We start from the raw sequence: 23796 nt of genomic DNA on the forward strand, positions 1-23796 counted from the left end.
TAGTGAAAAGCATCCATTTTACGTCCGAAGGGACGATGGTACATTTATTTTTATTTTTTTATTTTTTGCCTGAAAGAAAAAGGAAGGGGGGAGGAGGTTTTATTTTTTTTATTTTTTATTTTTTGCCTGAAAGAAAAAAGAAGGGGGTAGGAGGGGACAAGCCCACCCCACGTACGTAGCAGCCCCCATTCCGCCAGAAGAATATTAGATGCGGACAAAAATGACTGTGTGTTGGGCCTCCCATCGACGCTCGTACGTTTCGAACTCGAAACCACTTGGTTGGAAGTAAAACTCCGTTCCACTGAACTACCACTTCAGTAGCAATGATGGTACATCTTAACCATGAGAACTAAACTTCTCTGCCAAGCGACTTGCAGGCTTAAATTTCAGCGGTCAAAAGCATACAAACTCCGTTGGATATCTGTTTATTTCTTTCTTTTTTTAATGTTTAAAACTATTTCTTTTTGTTTTTAAAAAATAAAATCATAAAAATTGGGATTAAAAATATATTTGAAGTTAATATTGTTATTTTCTATTTTCAAAATTATTTTCATTGCATTTAGAAAAATAAAAAAATAAAAAAAAAATATTACAAGTCAAAAAAACTCATTTTTTTGTCACTATAGTTAATACCACCAACACCTGCGCATCCATTGCAATTATCATCTCTACCGCAACTAATCCAACCATTATCGCCACTTATGTATTATCGACAATAACCCTTCTACTTTGCAGCAAAAATACCAATATTGTCATTATCATTAAGCCGCCGATAACCTAGACAACATCATTGCTGCTACCGTTGCTATCTTAGTCGCAGTTGCCATATTGCTGATACCCCCACCACCACCACCACCACTATCATAACTCACCGTATTGCAGCTGCTCCTGCCAACAATACACAGACACTTTACTAGTGGCTGCTACCATCATCTTCACCGTTATCACCATATTTATATCTTTAAAATAATCGACAGTACCAAAATATATTTATATTTTAAAAATTTTAAAAATTCAAAAATTGGACAGAGAGATTAAAATAATGCCCAACAGCATCATAGTGCTTTAGCGCCGGACACCAACCACGGCCCAGTATCGATCTCAAGCACCATGATCTCAATGAAGGCTCCAGCATGGCCTGCTAGAACTTGTTCCAAAAACTACAGGCGAACAAACACCGACCATTTTCCTCTGATTTCGTGCGATTTTCATGCCAATTCCTGTTCACAAAATTTATGCACATGAAGTCCAACCGTCCATTCAAAATTTACATCATTACAACGTGCAGAATGATGACTCAGAAGTTTTTGACAAATCTCTTGCTCTTCTGACATTCTCCACCAAAGATTTGGTATATATAGATCAACCAATATTTTGGTTAGAGACACAAGATAAAAGACTTTCCACCACCTCTAGATTTGTACACTTTCTATGTCTTTTAAATCCAAGTTAGTCCAACTAAACGAACGAGATCAAAGAGTGAAATAAATGGGTGGTGGATGAATAATTGGCATTTGAGTCATGGATATGTTCTCGTTTTTCAAGCTGTAAACTCTGACCTCCCGAGTCTCAAAGGGCTGGACCTCTGCAGTCCTCTCTGGGATCAATCCTTCCCACCACCTCAAAACGAACTGCAGCCTTCTCAGGAAGCCACTTCTGGAAACCCTGACTAATCCACCTCTCCATCACGAAGCCTCTTCTCCACAGCAGATCCCATCTTCACATAGGTTTGTGCCAACACCTATGCCTTAAGAAGTCTGAATGATCCTTCTTCGGATCCCTTCGTTCCAAGCACAGAGGCCAATAGCTTCTCCAGTCCTTGAAGGTTAAAGTCGGATCCATTGAGTGATGTCAGAGGCCACAAGGGAGTACTGTCAGAACCTTCAACATCTTCAGAGATGGCTCGGAGGGAACGAAGGAGAGTTCGGCCAGCCATGGGGCAACATACCTCAGCTTGAGCTTGTCCTCTGGGGACTTCGAAGGAGATGACGTGAGAGAGGTGGGGCCAACAATCAGGATGGAGAGGAGGGGTTTTTGGTTTGATCGTGAGGCATCGCGGAGGGCTTCAGCAATGGTCAAGAGAGCGAATGAACGTGGAACAACCCTTTTGGTGGGTGCGGTTGAGGGGAAGAGGGAGGTCCAGTGGATGCCCTATACTAATGGACTTGGCACCCTTCACTGTCACAACTGCACCATCTGCTAAGATAATCTTCTTCAGCACACCTGCTTCGACATCATGCTGCAGAGACATAATAATAGCAAATGCAATTATCAGGCAATGGATACTTAGAGGAAGTCACTAAATCTAAATGCATGCATACACAATATATCATTATTCAAGACTACGCAATAGTGTCTATGACTTAGGTGCAGTTGTGATTGATGCTAATAGAGTTGCCCTGGTTCTCTCCAAAACCTATCGAAATCTTGAAAAATACTAAAAACTCATTTGATCGTGGGAAGAATATTTCCTCAATAGAATATTTTTCCTAGGAGGCTAATATCTGGATATATGATGCTTGAAAAGGTGATTTTTACATATTTAGTTGACCATAGGAAAGTGGAACATTTTAGAGTAGCTTATGTTTGGTTGAGCACTGCGAAAGTTATGTAAAATACTTGTTATGCCGTTAATAAAGAAAAAAACCGTGCCCCATTCTATCTAAAAGCTTTAAGGCATTTTTGATAAAAAAAATTATCCCAATTTTCAACCAGTGGGAGAGTGACTTTCCCATATCTAACAAAGGTTTTTCTTTTCCATAAAATATAGAAATTTTATTCCCATGAAAAAGCTACACCCCTGTCTCTTTCTTTTGAAAACTCCAACAAAATATGAGGCATTTCTCCATTTTTCCGTTGACTATACTTTCCATGCTCCTTTTCTCGAGAACCAAAGGAGTCCTAAAGGATTGAGGACTGTACGACTTTTCTCTTTTAACCTTCAGGTCAGGCAGTGCAGGTTAACAAACTTCCAACTTAAAATATTTTAAGGACGCCATGTGGATTATGTTGCAGTATTTCTTAGATGGAATTATGAGAAATTCCATAGCTTATTGGCCCTTTAAACAAACAAATTAAACCTAAATCCAAAAAAGATGTAAAATTGATAGATATCTCAATTGCAAACATCACTAGCAGAAAATGATCAAGTTTGATGCCCACGATTTGAACATGATCATGATTGCAAGGAATAGTCTTGTTACACAAAAATGATGAAATCCTAAACTCTAACAAATTCCAGACATTTTGTCTTTCTCCTGTTATGACTTGATGACATCCCAAATACTAGGAGTGAAGGCTACTTTTTATGTTATAATGCTGAATTGTTCAATATTTCAAACATGCAAATGAAACCTAGGAAACTAAAATCCCAGGCTACACTATTATGAACTCTGGCCTAGTAGTTTTGTAAATATCAAAAGAAATACTCAGGTACTAAATAGAAATCACTCAATTGACGCTCTCCAATAAAATATAGTAGTCTCTTCAATTAATATAACCCTATTATGGGCCACCACACTGCGGCAAATTAGAGTTGCCTTATCTCTCCAAATATCATTGCAACATACCAAAATACAAACTATAAAATATGTTTAAATATTCTATATGGATAATATAGGCCAGAAATTTCCAATTAAAAACAGTCAGGAGAAAAATATACACTGTTCATGGATTATAATGTTTTTCACCGGAATTTTAGAAGTTCTAAATCATGTTGGTAATAACAACTAGAAAGTTAAGTAACAAAGAGATACAAATCAAACACCACTTTGCTAGATGAACCCAAGATTGATGCCCAAGAACTGATTTTTTGATCGTAATTACAATGTTTTATCTGATTATTCAAATTTAGATGATCCTATACTCAAAAAAAAATCAGAAAATATCGACATCCTGGCATCCTAATCTGCTAAATCCTGAGTATAGAGGAAAAAAAAAAACTAAGCTTTCCTACACAATTCAATCCAGCATAAAAATGTTCAGACACATAGGGTTGAAAAATCCCAAATTTTAAAATTGCAAGTAGAAAGGGGACCAATTATTTCCAAAATCTTTGCAAAATTACAACTTGAAAACACAATTGGCACGAAAAACGTTTATTATGGAGAACTACTAACCGGCAAGGCCAGCCTCATATCCTCCCCCTCTTGAATCCAAAGTTCCATAGGCCCGGCAAGCTGAAATGGAGGCAAAACCGGCAAAACCTTAGCATCCGGCCTCCTCCCCTCCTCTGCCGCCGCCCGGAGACTTCAACAAAAAAATCAAATCTATGATGGTGTTTGGGGAGGGTTTCTCACCAAGATCGTCTCGGAGGACAGATAATTTAGGGTTTCCGAGGAGGACCAAGTGCTCGCGGCTTCTATCAAGAAGAGCACGAGGACTCCTGCGAGGAATCGAGATCGCGTCGCCATGGATTTTTACTTCAATTAAGGAGCAGATTTTTTTTTTCCTTTTTCTCTTCTTTTTCTTTGATTTCGGAGAGACCGAGGGCTTTTATAGAGAAAGAGAGACGGCTCCTCGGATTAGCTCAATAATGCCTGCTTTCGCGGGTTCATTGATTCACGACACGTGGATTTAACAAATCCAACGGCTCGCCGAGGTTTGAAGATCGTAACGATCATGCGCGCACGGTACACGGCATGCATCTAGAGAAAGCTGCGTTCGCAGTCACCACAAAAGTCCGGATAGCTCTGGAGTCTGATGAGTAATAATTGAATCAGAATCATCAGTTGTGGGAGGAGCGGTAGACCGAAGAGAATCCAAATGTCACCTCCAACCACTGCTTAAAAATATTGAGACTATGAATTATGGTGGATTAACTTTACAGATAAAATATTTATTCAAAAAAACCAACAAAATTACGGATTGGGTAGCCTCTTATCTAGCCAATCACTTCCGAGATACTTTTTGGATGGATAAAATAGAGTTATTTGGTGTACTCCGGAAGTTATTATTTTTTAACTTTTTTAGATGTATATGTATCTGTACTATATAATATATCTACTTTATATATAACACCTCCACGTGCCCTGATGGTAAAATAATTTTTACTTTTTATTGAATTTTTTTATGATATTATTTTAATATAATGTCGTTATATAACGGAAATACGATAATTACTTAGCTTTTGCATTCTTTATTTAAATAAAATATTTTTTGTTATTTTAAATTTTTGTATCAGCTGAAAATAGATTCTTGTTATAACTATTATCAAGATTAACTTGACATTTCTTTATTCATCCAAATAAAATACATTTTAAATATAAATATTAACTTGTTTGAGGTAAAAAAATGTGAATATTGATTTAGTAAACAAAATCATAGAATACTTTTATATTATTTTTATTTTTTCCTACTATATATAACAAAAAGACTTCTAAGTTTCCTCCATTAGACGTTCAATCATCGAGCACGTATATGAAAAATAATCATCAAAAGTATGGAGAAGAAAATAATAAAAATGTATGTCTTGGAAATCCCAAATAAGCTAGCATAAAAATTATATTTTTTTAAGAAAATATTCAGACGTTAAGAAATTTTTTTTGACATCTTAACTTTCTTTTCGGATCATCATTCATTAATTTTTGCCTATTGTATCTTCATTTTTAGGCCTATCTAAACTCTTAAAATCTCGGACCTTAATATGTTGAATAAATGGGAAAAATATCTAAAAGTTTTTGAAAAAATAATGTATGGCTTTTTTTTAGTCGAAAATTGCATTCTTTATATCGAGATAAAAGTAGCATGGAGAAGCTTTACTTGCTGGAAATCACCGAAATAGTTTTTCAAACTTTTCATCATGTTACAAACTTTTACATTAATTACAAGATGTTAGGTGTCATTACCATTGCGCATGCCAAGCACTTTATGTCTACACGATTTGAGTATGTTTAACATCCCTCAAAAATTTAAAGGTAGAATTATTTGAAATAGGGCAGTTTTGTTAGTGATGTGGTAGAGCTGCTCGTTTTCATGGGAAATGAGCTATGAGTGTGCTATTATCCTTTTGATGTGTGATTGAGCTAAGCTTGATTGACTTTGGTCGAGGGCTTCATTTAATTATGATATTAGTAAGTTGAAATTGGATTAGAGTCAAAATATTTTTCGTATGATTCTCTTGCAATAACTTTATGTTTGAGATCAACCAAACATGATGTGTCACAAACAAGAATGAGTTACTTGATAGCTTAGTTAGTAGTTACCTTCTCACTTAACTCAAATCATTAGAAGTCTATAATTAACATATGAGTCTATTTTGTGATCAGGTTTTTCTTTCATCTCATGTTCTAGTCCGCATCAAATTCTTTGGACTACAAATACATATGTACTCTTTTCCTATGCATAAAAAATTGAATTAATAAATTTTATGAGTTCTCTTCTATTTTTGTCTATGCTTAAGGCTATGCAAAAGAATGATCATATCTTTATTTCTTCATATATTTTTAGTAACAGTGGAAGAATCATCTAATTGCAGCCAAGAAGACTAACCATAAATTATTATTTATATTTTTTGATCTTGTATAAGTATCAAATATCTTCTTAGCATATGATCGATGTGGACTACATGCATGCCTCATGCATCAGTCCTCACATATATATTCTCACCGTTCAACACTTGACATCTTTGCCAGATTAAAAGTTCAATTCCAACCAAAATATTATAATTTGCTCTTGGTTAGGCCCAAAGGGTTTATATTACAATATTTTCTAGTTCATATGAGCCATGGGCCAAGATGGATTTGATACCATTGGCAACAATATAGTGGACCGAGAAAAGCTAGTCAGGAATTATTATTTGAATTTTTTGGTCTAGCATCCATGATTTTCTCAATGCATAATTGTTGTGGGGCTAAGCATATTCCCGCATAGTTCTCATAAAATTACTTAGGCCAAATATATGGGAAGTAAATAGTATCAATTTATTTGCAAAGTCTCCTACCATTTGGAAGAGTGCAATAAAAGCTATAGCATAATTTTGTTTTAGCTATTGTACATTTAGATGATGCATTGCAATATATATATATATATATATATATATATATATATATATATATATATATATATATATAATGATTGCACAAGTGGCATAGGTCTCATCTAGTATGTGTTAATGCTATTTTCTTAGCTTCTTTTTCCTCCTACCATGAATTTGTATGTGGTTGCTAAACCAACTATAGAAATAGAAATGTAGAACTTTACAACCATACAATCTACGCCCTGCTTATAAATCTACTCAACCATGTATAAAATTTCTATCTGAAATCCTCCTTCCCTTACTGATGACCTAAGCCAAGCATTATCATTATTTTTATGCGAATCGTACATTATACATCTTTAGAAATGCAAATGCTCTTAGAAACTAACTTTATTTATTTATTTATTTTCAAAAAAGAAAGAGACAAGTACTACCAGGATTCAGTAAGGGAATGAAGGATAACCAAACATGGAAAGCCCCTGGAAGACAGGAACCTCTACAAAAGCAGCGAAAGCTAAGAGAATAAAAGACTAATTATCCAAAACAAACAGAGAGTAAAAAGATTAATTACAATAGTGAGAATAATTTGAAAAAAAAAGTAGAAAAATGTTTGTGAGGATCTGTGCGAATCTGTATTTAGTTTCCTATCAGTTATTCACTGGTGAGATCTTAGGTACTTATGTAGGACTAAAAAATCCAAAAAATATCTTTCAGCTAGTTTTTTAGGTGAGATCATGAGTTGTTACAATTTTGGCTTCTTCTTATTGGTGATTGGTAATAGCTTTCCATATGAACAAGGGGATAGCCTTTTGAGATATTGTTCGGTGAGTGGAGTAGGAAAAACCCAGAAAAATAGTAAGTGGAAAAGGAGAAAGGCTAGTGAAAGCTCACTCAAACAAGGCCTGAACAATCTTAGGTAGGCCAAGACCTGTGGCAAAAAGGGTACATGGTCGTCGTCAGCCCAACACTTACCAGGCTTAACAGAGCTTAAAAATTCTAACGTTTATCAAGTGGAAATCCACAAAATTTTCTAACAACTCTCTCTCGGAGATGACTGGGCGACTCTGAGAAACAATTATCTCAAGCTGGTTGGAGGGATTTAAAAGAGGTTAATTTTGCTCTCCAGTCCATTGGTAATATTAGATTCATCCTGTCATTAAAACTAGACCAAACTGTGCAAATACTACTGTCTCCCCCACCACAATTATTTTATGCCCTACTCACTCCCCTTTTGGAGACCACGACGTTGCCACCAACTCTCCACCCTCTTCCATGTCCCCTTTTAGTTTTTCCTAACCTGCCTCCTCTCTACATGCATACAAGATCACCAACCACACCCTGGCTGATTAGCTTAAAAATTGCCCACAGGTACAGGTACTTTGATTGGGAATTCTTTTTTAGTGTTGCTTTGCTTCATATCATTTAAGAGATAGAATAGCATCCAGGCAAGAGATCGTAATCTCGCGCAGGGACTGAAAGAGATAGCGTTACTCATATACTATTTTTTTTTTTGAAAAAAAAATCAAACATGCCACCATTGTCCATTTAATGAAGTACTCGGCCAACCTCAGCTCTAATCTGATGCTAAATAATTCTCAGCCGGCCCGTTCGATAAATACATCAACATCAGTGTTGAGAGCCAGGGTGCCAAGGGAAAAAATAAAATGCATTTAACGTTCTATTAAACTAGTCGTTGCCGCAAGATAGGATCAGATGGTCCCATACGTACGTACACCAAGTTCGACTATACTATCTTTCTAATGCATGTTCATGCAATGGAACAACCATGGACGTGGTGTTATATTATATAAAACAATGCAGAAGACCCTGATCAACAGTATGATCATCTTTGGTTTACTCAGCGTAGTTCTTTGGTGGAGAGCATGCGAGGGTGAAGCAATGTTAATTTGACAAACCATGCAGCATAAACAAGCGAAAATGGTGGCCGTTCCACAAGGAGTGGCCTTGTTTTTCTCAACAGAAAAGAACATCCAGTCTTGGTTTTCTACTCAGTGGGAGGGGCTTGCATGGTGGAGTGCTCGTTTGCATGCGAGCTAGGTATGGAACTGGAACCCCACACCTCCATGCAAATCAAATGGGGAATCCTGAAATGTCCGATGACAATTACAAACAACATCGCTTCCCCTAACCGCCCGTTTCTCACCTTTCTCAGCATCGATTTTTCTTGCAAACTAAACAAATTTTAGATTTATTAAGTAGCTACTTGTTTCCCTCTTCATCCACCATTGCTGCTTCTAACCCATTTCGTGCCTTTCTTCGTAGGTTCTCAAGCTTGGTTGGTGCGAACACCAGCCCTAGATCTTTGATCAGGCATGCGTATAGTCGCAGACGCAGGAGGGCAGCCTATCCGGTGACCCTTTGGCTGGGTAATGGATTATGAGAGAGAGAACTTATTTGTTGGGTATTTGGGTCTTTTTTCGCTGTAGAAATATTTTGGAAATTTTTTCTTGTCATGTTGCCTATATAAAGATTAGTAGGACTTGTTAACATTTTGGTTGTTAGTGAATGAATTGAGTTTTTCTTCCATATTGTATTTGTTGGTGGATTCTAACATTCTGTTGGTGGATTTCAATAGCCTGCTGGTAAATTCCACAGGTTGAGCGTTTACTTGGATATTGTTCGGCATCATTGGTCTTGGTCATCAGCACCCCTGCGACACGGTACTTTACGGCTCATGGATTTTTTCTATATATATAAAAGGAAGTACAAGAGCTTCTTCCATGATTCTATCGAAGAAAAATCTGTGATTGAGAACTCATAATTCTGCACTATTATTTAAAAGAGCAGGAATATATGGTACGATAGCAGTACATTCTTTTGTTCTAAATTTTATAATCAAATTGGTGGATGTGAGATTACTCATAAATTAATGATGAGACTCATAGGAGCGGGAAGTAGCTTGACAGCAATACTATTTAAAAGAGTACTGCCACAGGTCATCCATTGTTGCAGTACTACGTTTTTTCAGCAAAACAGTGGCAAGCCACCGAATGTTCCTTCGGTGCACGGCCACTTGCAAATGATTCGGCCGCCTGCAGCTGACGCCTTGCACCGCGTAGGGAGGGGATACTCCCATTCTTCTCTGCAAAGCGGATGCAAAGAAAAGCAGGAGAAAAAAATATCCAACGATTAGAGAAGAGAGGAGAGGAGGATGGTTTTCATTAAAAAATATAAAAAAATTATAAAATATATAAATAAATTTATCTCATTCTATCAACTTAAGCTTTTAGGATAAGTGGTGATTTCAACATGGTATTAGAGTAGAGATTTTAAGTTCGAATCATGTCTTCGCACTCTTTAACCTTATTATTAAAAAATTTCATATGTTGGACTCGCCCGTTAAAAGAAAAGTCTAGTCCACATATGAGAAAAAGTATAAGAAAATATAAAGTATATAAATAAATTTACCTCATTCTATCAACTTAAGATTTTAAGATAAGTGGTGATTTTAACAAAAAGTATGGCAGTGGAAGATAGGGTGGGGGAGAGTTTCCAAGGCTATACACTTGGTTAGGAATTCTAAACAGGCATCTTGGGGCAGCTTTTTTCTTTTTTTTTGATAAATTATATTTATTAAACTAATATAGAACAAAATACAGGGTATTAAAAAATAAAAAAAATCTAATAATTCAGAAAAAAATTCTGTCACAGTAGATCTCGCATAATTAGCTACATACAATCATATCTAGTCTGCAACACTATTAGTTTTTATATAAACATGTTTACTTCATAAGACTGAAGAGTTGCACCTATTTTCCAATAATTGTTTTTCAAAAGAATGGATTCCAAGGTTTGAAGATGTTGTATTAGAAATCTACTTAATAACCATCATAATATGAAAAATCTTTAAAATTTTAATTGTATATGATATCCCTCCTCATGCATCATGCAATTCTGCCATTGAAACTGTAATATCAAATAATCTAATGCATTATTTGCACTTCTAATAATAAAATTTGCTCCACCAAAATCACCACTATTTGACATGGAGCCGCTCTTTTAAAATCTGCTAGGGAAAGAAAACTACTTGCATTTGTATTTTAATTTCTCCTCATAGCATGGCAACAAGGCCTAATCTAGTATATCCAGCAGATCACATAAGGCTGGTGTCCTACGCACTGATTGGATGGGTAATATTTAGTATTTTCACATAATACACACTTTCCATATAACATTGCATCTTTATAATTTCCGATTTTATATATTAAACAAAGAAAGGGAACCGGGGCTGTATTTCTTCCCCAAAACTTCTCCAAAAATATATCCCAAAATCTTGAATAGTCCTGATCTGATGAGCTAGTCAAAACCATATAACATTGACTCGATATATGGGTTGGCCTCTTGATGAGTAGCTGGTTATGTCTTCAGCCATCATACCATACCTTTCCCAATTTCTCCAAAGATATTTTCTTAATTTCAATAGTATATTAACAATCACATGACGTTAAATTTTCATACATATTATTTAAAGCACCATTTTATTCGCTCAACTTTGGCATCTTTCCTAAACCAAAAAAGATATCGCCTCTTCCGCAATGTCATTCGTTGGATCACGCCCCATACAGCTCTCAAAGCATTCCAAACTCTTCCATTCATCACCTTGCACAAATCTCAGAGCAATAGTTGCACAATCCATTAGTAGATCCACATGAAAGAAGGTGTACCATTCTTTTATGAATGAAGCTGGAGAGGGGCTGGCTTGCTCCACTCTCCGTTTGTTACTAAAAAAAAAAAAGAAGAAAGAAAGAAAAAAAAAAGGCTCACCATGTTTTGTTGATAATATTTTGGCAATAATTAAATGTCTCCACAACAATCTCTATATGTGCATGTAGAGTTAAATGTTAGAATTTATCCGATTGAGCCAATCCAAATACGGTCCACACTAACACCCATCAGGATTTGTTTAAGTTATTTTAGTTTGATCTGGACTCTGATTTAAGATAAACTTTTCATATGAGATATGATTTACTGTGGTTGCGATGAAGTTAAATTTTACTAAACTATAGTGGGGATAATATTCATCTTAGTCTTCGTAACTGACTCTGATACTGCATGGGTGAGGTATGTTATAAAAAGACACTACAGATTTAGTCTTCTCCAACTCATCTGAGAGTGCTTGTGAGGTCCTTCCCATCAGAAACACTCATCTTCATGTAAGTTTTATTGCCCTATATAGTTTAATATTAAAATTGTAAAATTATATATTTACCTATATGTTACTGGATATTTCATTAGAATTAAGTCATTAATATAGAATTCCTTTTCTAAGATTCTTGCTATTGTTTTTAGAGATCCTTGTTTATGTACAAAATTTATTTACCTAGGGCTCGTTTGGTTCGCAGGAAAAGGAGGGGGGAAAGTGTGGTCAATGGGAAAGTAATGAAATGCCTCTTGTTTGGTTGGAGTTTTCAAAGGAGAGAGATGGGAAAGTTGTATTCCCATGGGAATATGATTCCCACATTTCATGGGAAAGTCTTTCCCATGAGAAACATGGGAAAGTTACTTTCCCATGAGGTGGGAATCACTCCTTTTTTATTTTTTCCCAAAAAGACCCTTCAGCATTAAAGAAGCATTAAAGAGGCATTAAAGACCTAATTTTTATTAAGGGCATAATAGGAATTATACTTAACTTTCCTAGGAAAGTGGATGGTCAACCAAACATAAGCACTTTGGAAATTTGTCACTTTCCCATGGTTAACCAAACATGCCAAAAGTACTTTCCTAGGTATCCTCTTCCTAGGAATCTGATTCCCAGGAATTATATTCCTAGGAGGAAAAATACTTCCCGCGAACCAAACGAGCCCCTAGTGTTTATGCATTCTCAGACTACTCCTATACACATAAGATAATGAAAGTTTAAGAGTTTCTCTAGAAAATTTTAAGAGGGTACATAATAGATAACGTAAATATAAATAATTTAATTTCCTTAAAAGAAGGATGAAAACTTTCCCATTGAAAATTAAGTATTTGTCTTTTTAGACTGAACATATTAGAAAAGATTTTCATACTTTAATATTATACAATGCATTTTGCTGCCCCCCTTCCTCTCCCCCCCCCCCCCAAAAAAAAAAGGAAAAAAAAACCAAGAGAATATGAAAACAAAAATCCTAACTCTAACCCTACCTATGACAATCATGATCTTGGACATGGTGCATCAAATGGTTACAGAATCTGGAATGTATTATCCCATAGTTACAAAGATAGCTGATTTGAGCAGAAATAGAGTATCATAACATATCCAATAATATACTACATTAAGATTGAGCTTATAGTTGATGTGTTTTCTGTCGATACCACAATGGTCCACAGTCAACAGGATCTTTTTTTCCCTTTCTTAGAAAAAACCTAGTTGATCACTAGAACATAATTTTAAATTTTCTTATTCTAGTATTATAAAGATTGTTAATAGCTAGAGATGCTTTGAGCACAGGAACATTCCTAACAAAGTATTTGGAAGCGCCAAAAGATAGGAGAAATTCTGCAACCTTAAGATCATGTAAAAATTTTCTTTTGGGGATAGACAAATAAAGAAGACAAACTAGCTCATCAAATTCTTATCCCCAAGTCCGCTGTCCCCAATAATGGATTTATAATCTGTTGCCGCCAAAATCCAGTCCGATGATGGTGGAGGCCTGAAGAGCCTCGGCCAACCTGTACACAAGAAAAAGAAAGAGCAATGGAGTTAGTCAGACAGGATTTTGGAGAATAACAGAAAAGAGAAAAGAGAGTAGTAGTGTAGAATAATTTGATGTACATACTTGGTACCCTAAGCCTCTTTTTTCTAGATAAAGAGTTCTTGTCCTATTATGGCTTGACTCTTCAGGGTCCTAGGTCAACTAAAGAACCACCTTACTTGTCTAGATCTACCTAAGAAAATAAGTTCCACTGAAATTGGCCCCTTGCTATGCAACGTATTGGCCTATGGTAGGCGGGTCGATTTTAGGCTACATCATAATCATTCCCCCAAAAAATAATGTATTTTTAATAGCATGGGTTGTATGTGCATGTATATGCTTGACAAACAATCATCTTCGCACAAACTTGCCAACCACTTTTATGGTGATGCAGCGAGCATATACTTCAATGATTGTTGTGCATTGTATCCCATTTTCTTCTGTAACTAAGTAGCAATTATCACATGAATTCACTATATCTTTGATTTGTTTAATCCATGTGTCACAACAACTATCCACTAGAGCTCCACTAATTTTTTTCATGTATGACTAGCACTACGCAAGCATGCTACATGTGAGATGTGAGATGAATGTTGATGAAGGCAAATATATTTATTTCATCATTTTCCTTCTAATTTTGTTCTGAAATAAGTTGTTCTAATCAAAAAGAAAAGAAAGCAATTCTTTCAATCTATTCAACTTGAACTCTCATAGAAAAAAGTAAGTAAAAATATTTTGCAAGTAGGATTCTTAATCTTTTGCTTTTCTTCAATGAAGATAAACTGATCCACAGTCATTATTTATACTGGTGATGATCACTTCAATTAATCTGATTTGAATTTACCTTTCAGTCAAAAGGAGGAAATAGTAAGGAAGTACAGTAGAGTGAAATTAGTCTAGAAGTTCCCTGTATTAACTTTACCTCCTCTCACTTTACCAATTCTTCACGGATTTGAAAAGTATACATAAGCAATATATTGCCCAAAAATAAAAGTTTTATATTGACTAGTCTACAGAGGTCATCAAATCCTATGTCATTGAGGTGAAACTAGCGCCTACAAGGACACTCGTGGTGCTCGGCAAAAGTTTTTTTTACGGTGTCTAGAAAGTTGAAAATGGATGCAACTTGAAAAGGCCTTTGAAAGTTATGCTTCATGATAGGTTTTTGGATGCGGCGGATCCTCCTTCTACACCTTGTTGGGAACTATCCAAAGTGGTCAAATTGATCTAATCTCCTTCTAGGTTAATAGGACTCGCCTCAATCCTTCCAGAATGAGAGTAGTTGAACTACATAGACATACGCACATATCGTTAAAATACACACACACTTGTGGCCGTTAAAGATTTTAAATTTTGGATAATCTAAGTAAAATCTTAGTCTAGAAATATCTGAAGATAATTAATTCATAATCATTTTTTTCTAATAGATTACATCTCACATTTTTCTCTTGGTTAAAAAGTATGTTGAAGTAGAGTCGGATATATTAAGAAACTGTTTAATTCTATGTATTGTTTCAATTCCCTTTCTAATTTCCAAAGCCCAACAATATTAAAATTTCTTATTTAGCATGTTTTCGACCTTTAGGGCTGTTAGTTGCACGTGAGTTTTCCTAAAACAGACAACACTAAAGCAAGATTTTTGTAGAATATGTTTTACAAAAATAAGGTTTATTAAACAAATTTTTAATAGTTTTAACAAATTAGCTGATTAGGGTTATTATAAATAAAAAATTAAGCCTTTTTGTACAGTTTCGTTAATCAATAATTTGTTAATAATTTAAGGATAAACTGTTTAAAGATACAAGATTAACTTTCATAATACAGGATAGCCTTAAATGACATCCGTCATCTTTTAGTTGAGTGTGCCTCTCATCGGGCTACTCATATCTACAGAGAGGCCAACAGTGCTGCGGATTGGGTGGCGTTCTATACGGCTCACCACTCCAGATATTTTATCTGGAAGAACCATGTCTCTGTTCCGTCTTCCTTGCAATTTTTTCTATTTTCTGATTTTATGGGCGGCACCCATACCCATTGTGTGTGAGTCGCCGATGTACCAAAATAATAAAAAAAACAATTGCTTAGAAAATTGCTAATTAAATATGAATATCACTCTATTAAAGAATTCATTAGTGAAAATTTGACATTTATAATTCATTAATTTATCTATTTTTTTATTATGGAATAGAATTGATTATGGGTTAGGCTTAGGCATAGAAAATATCAAATTTTAAATAAATTTGATCTAAAGATTGGTTGAAAATAAATATAGTTTAAGCTCGAGGCTTGGCCCACGGTCAGCTCCATTATAGAATAGTGCTAGTCATGCAGAGGGAAAGAGAATTTATATAAAACGGAACCTAAGCACGAACAAAAAATAAGTGCAAGGTATTACCAGATCGTTCACCTCAAAATGGATTAGATCTTTTTTATCGAAAAAAATAATCAAAATTGAAATTCTTTTCAAATCCAATTTTTTTTATTTTATTCTAAAATTATTTAAATATAATTTAATTTTTTAATGAAGTTACTATTTTTATTACTATTATTTTACTCAACTCATGAGTTGGGCAATGAGCCTGTCAATTCGGCATCACAGGACCAATCGATTGATGTTCGCCCACACATGCCGGTACATGAAGCATGTGACGTGGTCTAGGTTAGCCACCTCTTTCATATCTAGTCAGCTTTCCATTTCTTTTAGTAACAAATTACTTTCCAATAAATATCTTTGATTTAGCTATGATTACGAATATGACACGTTCATGTTTAAGGGCAATGTTTCAGATTTTTACTGATATGCTTGTCTAATCAACGACAATTGTTGATTTTTTTTAAAAATTTTGTGAATAATCTGAAAGATGATTCCACCGCATAAAATGGCACGCGTGCACACCAAAATGTGACTATATAAGACAAGAAGTCCGACAAAATCATTCAATATCTTTCTAGATGGAGATAAATCAACAATCAGATGAAGCCATTTGAAACGTGTTAATATACATGAGTTTGAATTCTCCCTGCAATTGTTTGAAAGCTTACACCACCATGTTTCCGAGAAAGTGAGAAAATCCATTAATTACTCTTAATATATATGTTACTTTACTAGATATATAGTGTGCACGTGGATCGACGTGCTTGGATATGAGAGAGAGCGCAATGGCATGTTTTTTTTTTTTTTTTTGCTGAAGCGGATGTATCATACATGGCGGGTATGGATACACCTAAAGAAGTCAAAAGATAACAATTTTCGGAGCACTCCGGGTAAGTCCTCCTCCCCCAGCCACAGGGTCTCCCTAGAATGATTAGCCACATAAGAGGCTACCCAATCCGTAGATCCGTTGGCCTTACGATACACATGCTTGGCTTGAACGGCCATCCCCCCTCATACCATAGTCCGAATGTCTCAGTAGCATGTTCAAGCGGCCGCTATTGTGCCTTGAGCTTAAAGATGTGTTTCTATTCCATGTTAGATAGATCGACTTAGCACCCTCCGTGGTGCAAACATAGAGTGTTGTATACTACTCAATGGCCGTCATCAAGAAATTGGCAGCTATCAACAGCGATGCACTATATATGGCATGTAAAGTCATCTTATTTGATAAAAAGAATGGGCTCTCAAGAGAGAGAAATTATCGAGAGAGAGAGAGAGAGAGAGAGAAACTATTCACCACAGAGGTTCTAGTTATCTCTCCCACCATTTTTGCCATGGCATTTTGCAGCACAAACAATGCGTTGCAGAGGATTCGTGCTCTGTTAAACGTATATCTGGGTATTCATGACTACAACCAACCATCAATCGGTTTTTACCTTCTACTCGTTTCTCCATGCCATTTTTTTACTTAATCATCAGCAAGGCCATTAACATCTCGTCTGATCAACAGTTTATTCCAAATATTATCCGTCTGAAAGGCCTCTATCCTCTTGATCTCAATCATCCATTTTCTTTCTGATTGATCAAGCGGACGAGTAACTTGGCCAAAACTTTATTGCGTGAAACCATTCTTAATTTCTTCGTCCCTAGTTTATTGACCACAATGGCATCTCCTCATACCAAACCCGGACCTACGTTATCCACAACATTTTTGCTCTTTTGCGTATAACCATCTTACATTAATTTGCTAACCAAATGAGGGTGCTCGCTAGCTTTGTAGTCATCTGGTGCTAGATGCCAATAATCTAGATTTGATTTTTTTTTTCTTTTCTTAAAAAAGGATGAAAAAACAACCTTCAAGATTTGAAACCCTAGACCTCTCCCAAGAGGATAAAGATGCTAACTAGTTGAGTTGAGATTGGTCATCTACACTACATTCATTGCGAGCCATTAGTACCCTTCTAAATATTGTGCTCCATATAATGAACACGTCACTATTCAGATTGTGTGCAAATCACATATATGAATATCTTTTGTGATTTCTAGCATTACCCATCATTTAGATTCACTACATGTATTTGCATGCGATAACCTCCTTATATCTCCATCGCATAACACCATTCAAGCCATTTATCTTGCTCAATAGTTGTTATTATTATCATGCTGGAGAGTAACCTGCTCAATTATATATACACACATATATATACGTATGTTTATACATTTATACATACATATACATACACACACACACATATACGTATCAAACCAGTGAAATGATAAACTTTAAAAAAATAAAAAATAATATAATAGATGACTTATCCAAATAAAATGTTCTGGGTAGGAGCACAAATGTCATATGCAAAAATTAGAACTCCAATGTCCGTATAATATTGGAGAGGATCCACATCTAAAGCTAATATATTCTTGTCAAATATACATTATATATATATATATATATATATATATATATATATATATATATATATATATATATATATATATATATTAACAAGTGGATGAAGCACATGATAAACTATATGAATGTGAAAAATAACGAGTTTATACTCTATGCGAAAGAATGGATCACCTCATTCACATAAAAGCAAGAAAGTTCAATTATTCTGTCCACTTTACGTCCCTTTGCTACATATAATTTGTGTGTGTGTGTGAGAGAGAGAGAGAGAGAGAGATCTAGAGCAGTATCCCAGGCAAGATCACGATCTCTATCAGAGGCTGAAATATATTGGCGCACTAATAGTAAAACGCTAAAATAATCAAACATATCATCATATACTATTGATGATATCCTCAGCCAACCTTCCCTCGGACCACCGTAGGAGTTGCAAGCTGTCACGTTCACCAAATTCATCAAACTCGGTCTCGAGCCAGAGTGTCAATAATATAAAAAAGAAAAGTAGGAAACGTGCTTCACAAACTATATACGTTAAAGATTGTCACAAGATATCATACGATCCTGTCGAACCTTACACCATACCCAACCACATTTCTTTTCAGGTCCAAACAAGTGCCATCGAACAACCACAGAGTTAGGTGTTTCTTTACATATCCCATTCCCAAAGGAGGAATACAATACGAAAGAGAAATTATGCCTGGTGCCCCCTAAAAGGGCAGCAACGTACGTCAGACACAAGTCTTTATATGTAGCTCAATACCAAGCATCATGATACCATTCTTAATGCAGCTGTTGGGAGAGGAGGAAAGGTGGAGGAAGAACCCATGCAGCAAAAACTAGTGGTGATGGATTGCTAGTGCATGGCTTTGCTCTTAGAAGACGAAGGAGTTCCTGAAGTACTACGAACATATATAAACGAGGCAACCATTATGTTCAGCTGCTCTTTCTTAACACGAACTAGCTCAAAGCTGAGTTCAGCTTCCTCACAAGTTCCCCCAATGCCATGGAGAACTCCTCCTCAACCTGCACCAACAAAAGAAGCACAGGTATGAGCAGCTTGTTCTATAACACCATCTCATCCAATCTTCACTGCAGCCAGCTTTTCAGGTGCATAACCCTCTCAAGAACTGGATTCCTACCTATTGTATGGCTGTAACCATTTAAGAGAGATATCGAGAATAAAAACTTGTAGGAAAAGAAAAATATATGGAAAAGAAAATATTGTGAAGAAATTTTTCTGCCTATCTTATGAGGCAGTCATTATGTATATTTAAACTTATGTATATTTAAACAAGAGATTACAATGAGGATGATAAAGAAAAAATTAATAGATCTCTAAGATCAATCCTAAATTTATGCTATTTAAAATTTAGAATTCAAAATTTAGAATTTAAAATTAAAAATTGAAAATTTTGATATGGGGCTAAGATGAAGATACTACCAATAAAACTGAAAGCATTCAACTAATATGGGGCTCATGTTCGTAAGTCCATTCGATTCTTCTGGATAGGGAACTGAGAATAACTTGCCTTTGCAGTCATTGTTATATGGATAGAGGATCTGGGGAAGGGCATGACGCTAGCATTAGTGACTGTGAGATGGACGTTCTCAATCTCGGAGACCAACCTCGCCAATACTCCTCTGTGGTTCTTGCAGTGGATCCTTATGAGGACTGTCTTCTCGGAAAGCATCGCTTCAATGTCAGGAAGAGGTTTTTCTGCCGGGCACCCACTGGAGGATGAACCATCGGCATCGGCAGAGAGCTTAGACTTCCTGACGAGGACCACGGACTCGACAGTCCTCTTCGCAGTCTGGTCTTCGATGGTCTTCACCCTCGCTTCGAGTTGTTTAACATACTTGGCTGCCTCTTCAAGAACAGAAGCCTTGTCCCTCTGAAAGTTGGGTAAACAAGACTAACACATGCCAACTGAAAAGATCTAAATTATTTTAAGCAAGAACTGAATCATTTTTTAGTTTTTGAAAGGTTCTAATGTTATTGACATTATTTTTTTTTGAAATCCAAATGATATTGTCATAGTCGAGGTCAGTTCCTGTGTGATTTCTTATGAAGTGTTTTCTATGGATTACCCCTTTTTCCGGGAAAAACTTCTATAGACAACTTGGATATAGAGGGCACAATGATCAAAGATGGACTTGAAAAGAAAATAGAAGAGTAATTAAACTTCAAACTTCTCTGTGTATTTGTGCAATAGAGGATTTTCTACATGCAATAAAAGAAAGAGGAGATTGCTTGACTGTAAGAAACAATTTCATGTGAATTGACATAGATGCTTGCAAGAGGATTAAGGGATCATTAAAGGAATTCAACAATTTCTTGGGAGCCTTTTGTATTTATAACCTTTTTTACAATATCACATTATTCATTTTTCTCCCTTAAGGGGCATAGAGCAAGTTATGATCTCAAAATTCTTGTGGGTCTTTGACAGCAGAAGAAATGCTTAGAAGAAAACGTGTTCCAAGATAGATTAGGAGATCATGCTCCTCCACAATGGGACAATTAAGCACCTTCTTTCATTATTATCATCTTGATCTCCAGTATAATCCTCGAATATTTCCCTCTTTTTTTTTCCAGATAAATATTTCCAAATGTTTCTTATTCAGCTAATACTATGAAAACAGGTTTCTGACACCCATAAAAATTATAGTTAAAACATTGAAAGTATGCTTACAAGACATTCATCAACATAACGACTGAATGCATTTGCAATGGAAGCAGCTAATGCAAAATGATAGGATGAGAAACTTAATTTAGTCCAACTACCTTCTTAAGACCAGGGATAACTGCAGAAAGTTCAATAAATCTCTGGCTGAGCTTCTCCCTCCGCTTTCTCTCCGCAATTACGTGCTCATCATGAGCTTGAGATGGCATTGATCCCGTCTTTATCATCTTTGATCCCTGTTGAACAAGTGTTTCGTAATCTTGTGCTGAACCATTAGAAACTAGAGCTCTCATATTTTCTTGGGATGCTGATGCTCTTCTAAGTTCATCATTAGGAGAATTTGAATTGCGAAACAAAAGAGAGTCTGCTGAAGAGGCATCGGGGCCCAAAGTTGGATTCTGCTCGGTGGTACGAGAGTTCCAGCTATTGATCTTCTGTATCTTTTTCGGTCTTTCGATTAAGCCTATCCGAGAGGGAGTCTCCACCGGATTGAAGGGAGGGTAAGAAGTATAGCTCTCTGAGGAGAGGGGTTGCTGGAAGCCTCCCACAAGTGCCGGAGCTACTCGTTGTGGAGTAAACTCATTGAATGAGCTAATGTCACATTCGTAAATGAAGCTAGACTCATCCATTACCTATAGATTGCACCGATAGAGCTTTCAAATTAAGATCTTGTTCTCAAAAGAAAACGTTACATAAATATCAGACGGTAAACCTTTTGTAGTTTCAGTTTGATAATAATGGGGCTTACAAGTTCTGAAGACCATTTATTTTCAGATATTTCCATTTCATTTAATCTCACCCCGCTAGAAAGACATCGAGATCCTGAAAGAAAACCCATGTTAAGCTTACAAAAGAAATGAGTCGGTGAAGTAAATAATCAATGAAAGACCAGTACTGTTGCAAATCCAAATTCTTCAAGCTAATCAAATCTTTGAAGACCGAGATGGAACGAGGAAAAGGGCCTCTATTTTAATGGATTAGTTCAACAGAAGACAATACATGGGTGTGATATTATGTTTTGTTTCTGAGCAAAAAGAATATCTTGTCAAACGATGACTACTAGATCCAACAGAAATAGTATTCTGGGAACAAACCTTTTCTCAGAAAACAAAGAAGAAGAAATCAGGAGACATCAAACCAGTTTCCGATCTAAAGCAATTGAGACTCATTTGTTAATGAAAAAAATTGACTCGCATCATAATAAAGAGAATTCAACACCTCTTATGTACAGACAAGAAAAGGATGAAACAGAAATAACCCACATCGATCATAATAAAGAGCTATATAAACCTATTATATATATTTTACCGAAACTCAAAATGAAATTGATTCAGATCTACTGAACTCGAAGATCCATGATCAGTTCAGAAGTCTCCAGCTTCTTTCGGGGAAAAAGGAAACAAATCTATACTGATCAAGGTCTCAAAGCTGTTTGAAAAGTAGGGGCTAGACATAACCAGACATCCAGCAGACGGCGGAACACCTCCTCCTGATGAAGAACAAAACACGGCTCGGTCGACTCTTATATCGTCCTAAAGTTCCAGAGAACCCTTTCCTCGTGTGAACGTTTCTTCTCTCTCTTTTCCTGTTCATGCGGTCTCTATCCGTGTCAATGGAATTTTTGTACTTAAGTCCTCATACTTGGACTAAATACGAAAATAGTCCTTTTCTGAAGGTCGACATCCTGCTGGCTTTTTATAATTTTACTTTCATTGGAAGTGGATGGAATGCAGCCTGCCATCCACTAGCCCATTACAATTGTTAACAGTACTTTTTTGCCCGAATGATGAAATTCTCTTGGAAGGCAAACCTTTTCTCATTTCCTTATCATCCATTCGTCTTCAGTGCCCAATGAGGAAGGGCTCCACCAGCATCAAGAAAGAACGATGTTCTCTTTGGCTGGGAGGCCGAAGCCGGGATACTTTCGTCAGCTTTGGACACAGTTTCAGGCGAGCAGCAGGAGGACAGCGAGTGAACTCCCCAACCAGTGGCAAGAACTAGTTCACCCTAATGCTCTCCTCCCTAGAATGTTAATCACGTTCCTTACATAAATTAAGAGCTTATTGACTTCTAAATCTACTCATAAAATAATAAAAAATGATGAGTGGAACATAAATTCCACTAAGAAATTATGATGGAAATTGCTCGTTGGACTTAATGGCCACGAGATACGGTGCCAAAATACCGGTTGGGGCTCGATAGGCGTGCTTCTTTACCGTACCTTGAGAGGTAGAAAGAAGTGCGCTGCGTCAGAAGCTTCAGGTCATACGAACTTCATTAATGTCGCCCATGATTTATATATACTAACACAAGCATGTCAACAAAGATTTGAGCAATATAACTGGTTTTCCTTTTAACCGAGTTGAGAAGGGCAAAGAAAGGTGCCACTTCTATTCCGAGGGCAAATAATATAGCTTTACAGGAGGATTCAGAAACTGTGATTACTTGGATAACAAATTCCGCAGATCAGATTCATGTTGTTCATCCATTGCTCTTGGACACCTGAATGCTTATTTCTTTTTGTATCTTTTTTTCAAACCAATCATATCTACTGAGAAACAAACATGAAAAGAGAAGGAAAAAGCAATATAGCTAACCTGTCAAGTTGGCCAAATTATGATAATGATATACCATCGCCTATCTTATTTCTTCCTCTA

At 36.1% G+C, this 23796-nt stretch overlaps 1 protein-coding gene and 1 pseudogene across 4 annotated transcripts; both read right to left on the reverse strand.

The window, feature by feature from the left end:
• Positions 1–1232: 1232 nt before the first annotated feature.
• LOC103705710 (protein TUNICAMYCIN INDUCED 1-like) lies at positions 1233–4462 on the reverse strand (annotated as a pseudogene). Its single transcript, XR_016399502.1, has 3 exons — positions 4299–4462; positions 4119–4178; positions 1233–2239 (listed from the first exon to the last, which is right to left on the reverse strand). The product of XR_016399502.1 is annotated as a protein TUNICAMYCIN INDUCED 1-like (transcript).
• A 14187-nt stretch (positions 4463–18649) lies between these two features.
• On the reverse strand, positions 18650–22720 carry LOC120104093 (transcription factor bHLH25-like). Of its 3 annotated transcripts, none has more exons than XM_088716768.1 (5): positions 22485–22719; positions 21888–21961; positions 21241–21771; positions 19988–20350; positions 18650–19481 (listed from the first exon to the last, which is right to left on the reverse strand). In XM_088716768.1, the coding sequence occupies exons 2-5, from the start codon at positions 21921–21923 to the stop codon at positions 19416–19418; spliced, it is 996 nt and encodes a 331-aa protein (XP_088572894.1). In that variant the 5' UTR covers positions 21924–21961; positions 22485–22719; the 3' UTR covers positions 18650–19415. The 3 variants fall into 3 exon arrangements, with proteins under 3 accessions (XP_088572894.1, XP_088572892.1, XP_038970553.2); XM_088716766.1 differs by having other exon boundaries at positions 22448–22719; XM_039114625.2 differs by having other exon boundaries at positions 21888–22720.
• Between the last annotated feature and the right edge of the window lie 1076 nt (positions 22721–23796).

The sequence above is a fragment of the Phoenix dactylifera genome, chromosome 1, assembly GCF_051530095.1.
Source record: "Phoenix dactylifera cultivar Ajwa chromosome 1, Ajwa_hap1_PhDact_Kaust_v1.1, whole genome shotgun sequence".
NCBI lineage: Eukaryota > Viridiplantae > Streptophyta > Magnoliopsida > Arecales > Arecaceae > Phoenix > Phoenix dactylifera.

Coding starts and splice junctions, on each gene's coding strand:
- LOC120104093 (XM_039114625.2), bottom strand. CDS start 21,977: ATGGGTTTTCTTTCAGGATCTCGATGTCTTTCTAGCGGGGTGAGATTA. Junction 21,772..21,887: donor ATAAATGGTCTTCAGAACTT/GTAAGCCCCATT, acceptor TGCAATCTATAG/GTAATGGATGAGTCTAGCTT. Junction 20,351..21,240: donor TTATCCCTGGTCTTAAGAAG/GTAGTTGGACTA, acceptor CCCAACTTTCAG/AGGGACAAGGCTTCTGTTCT.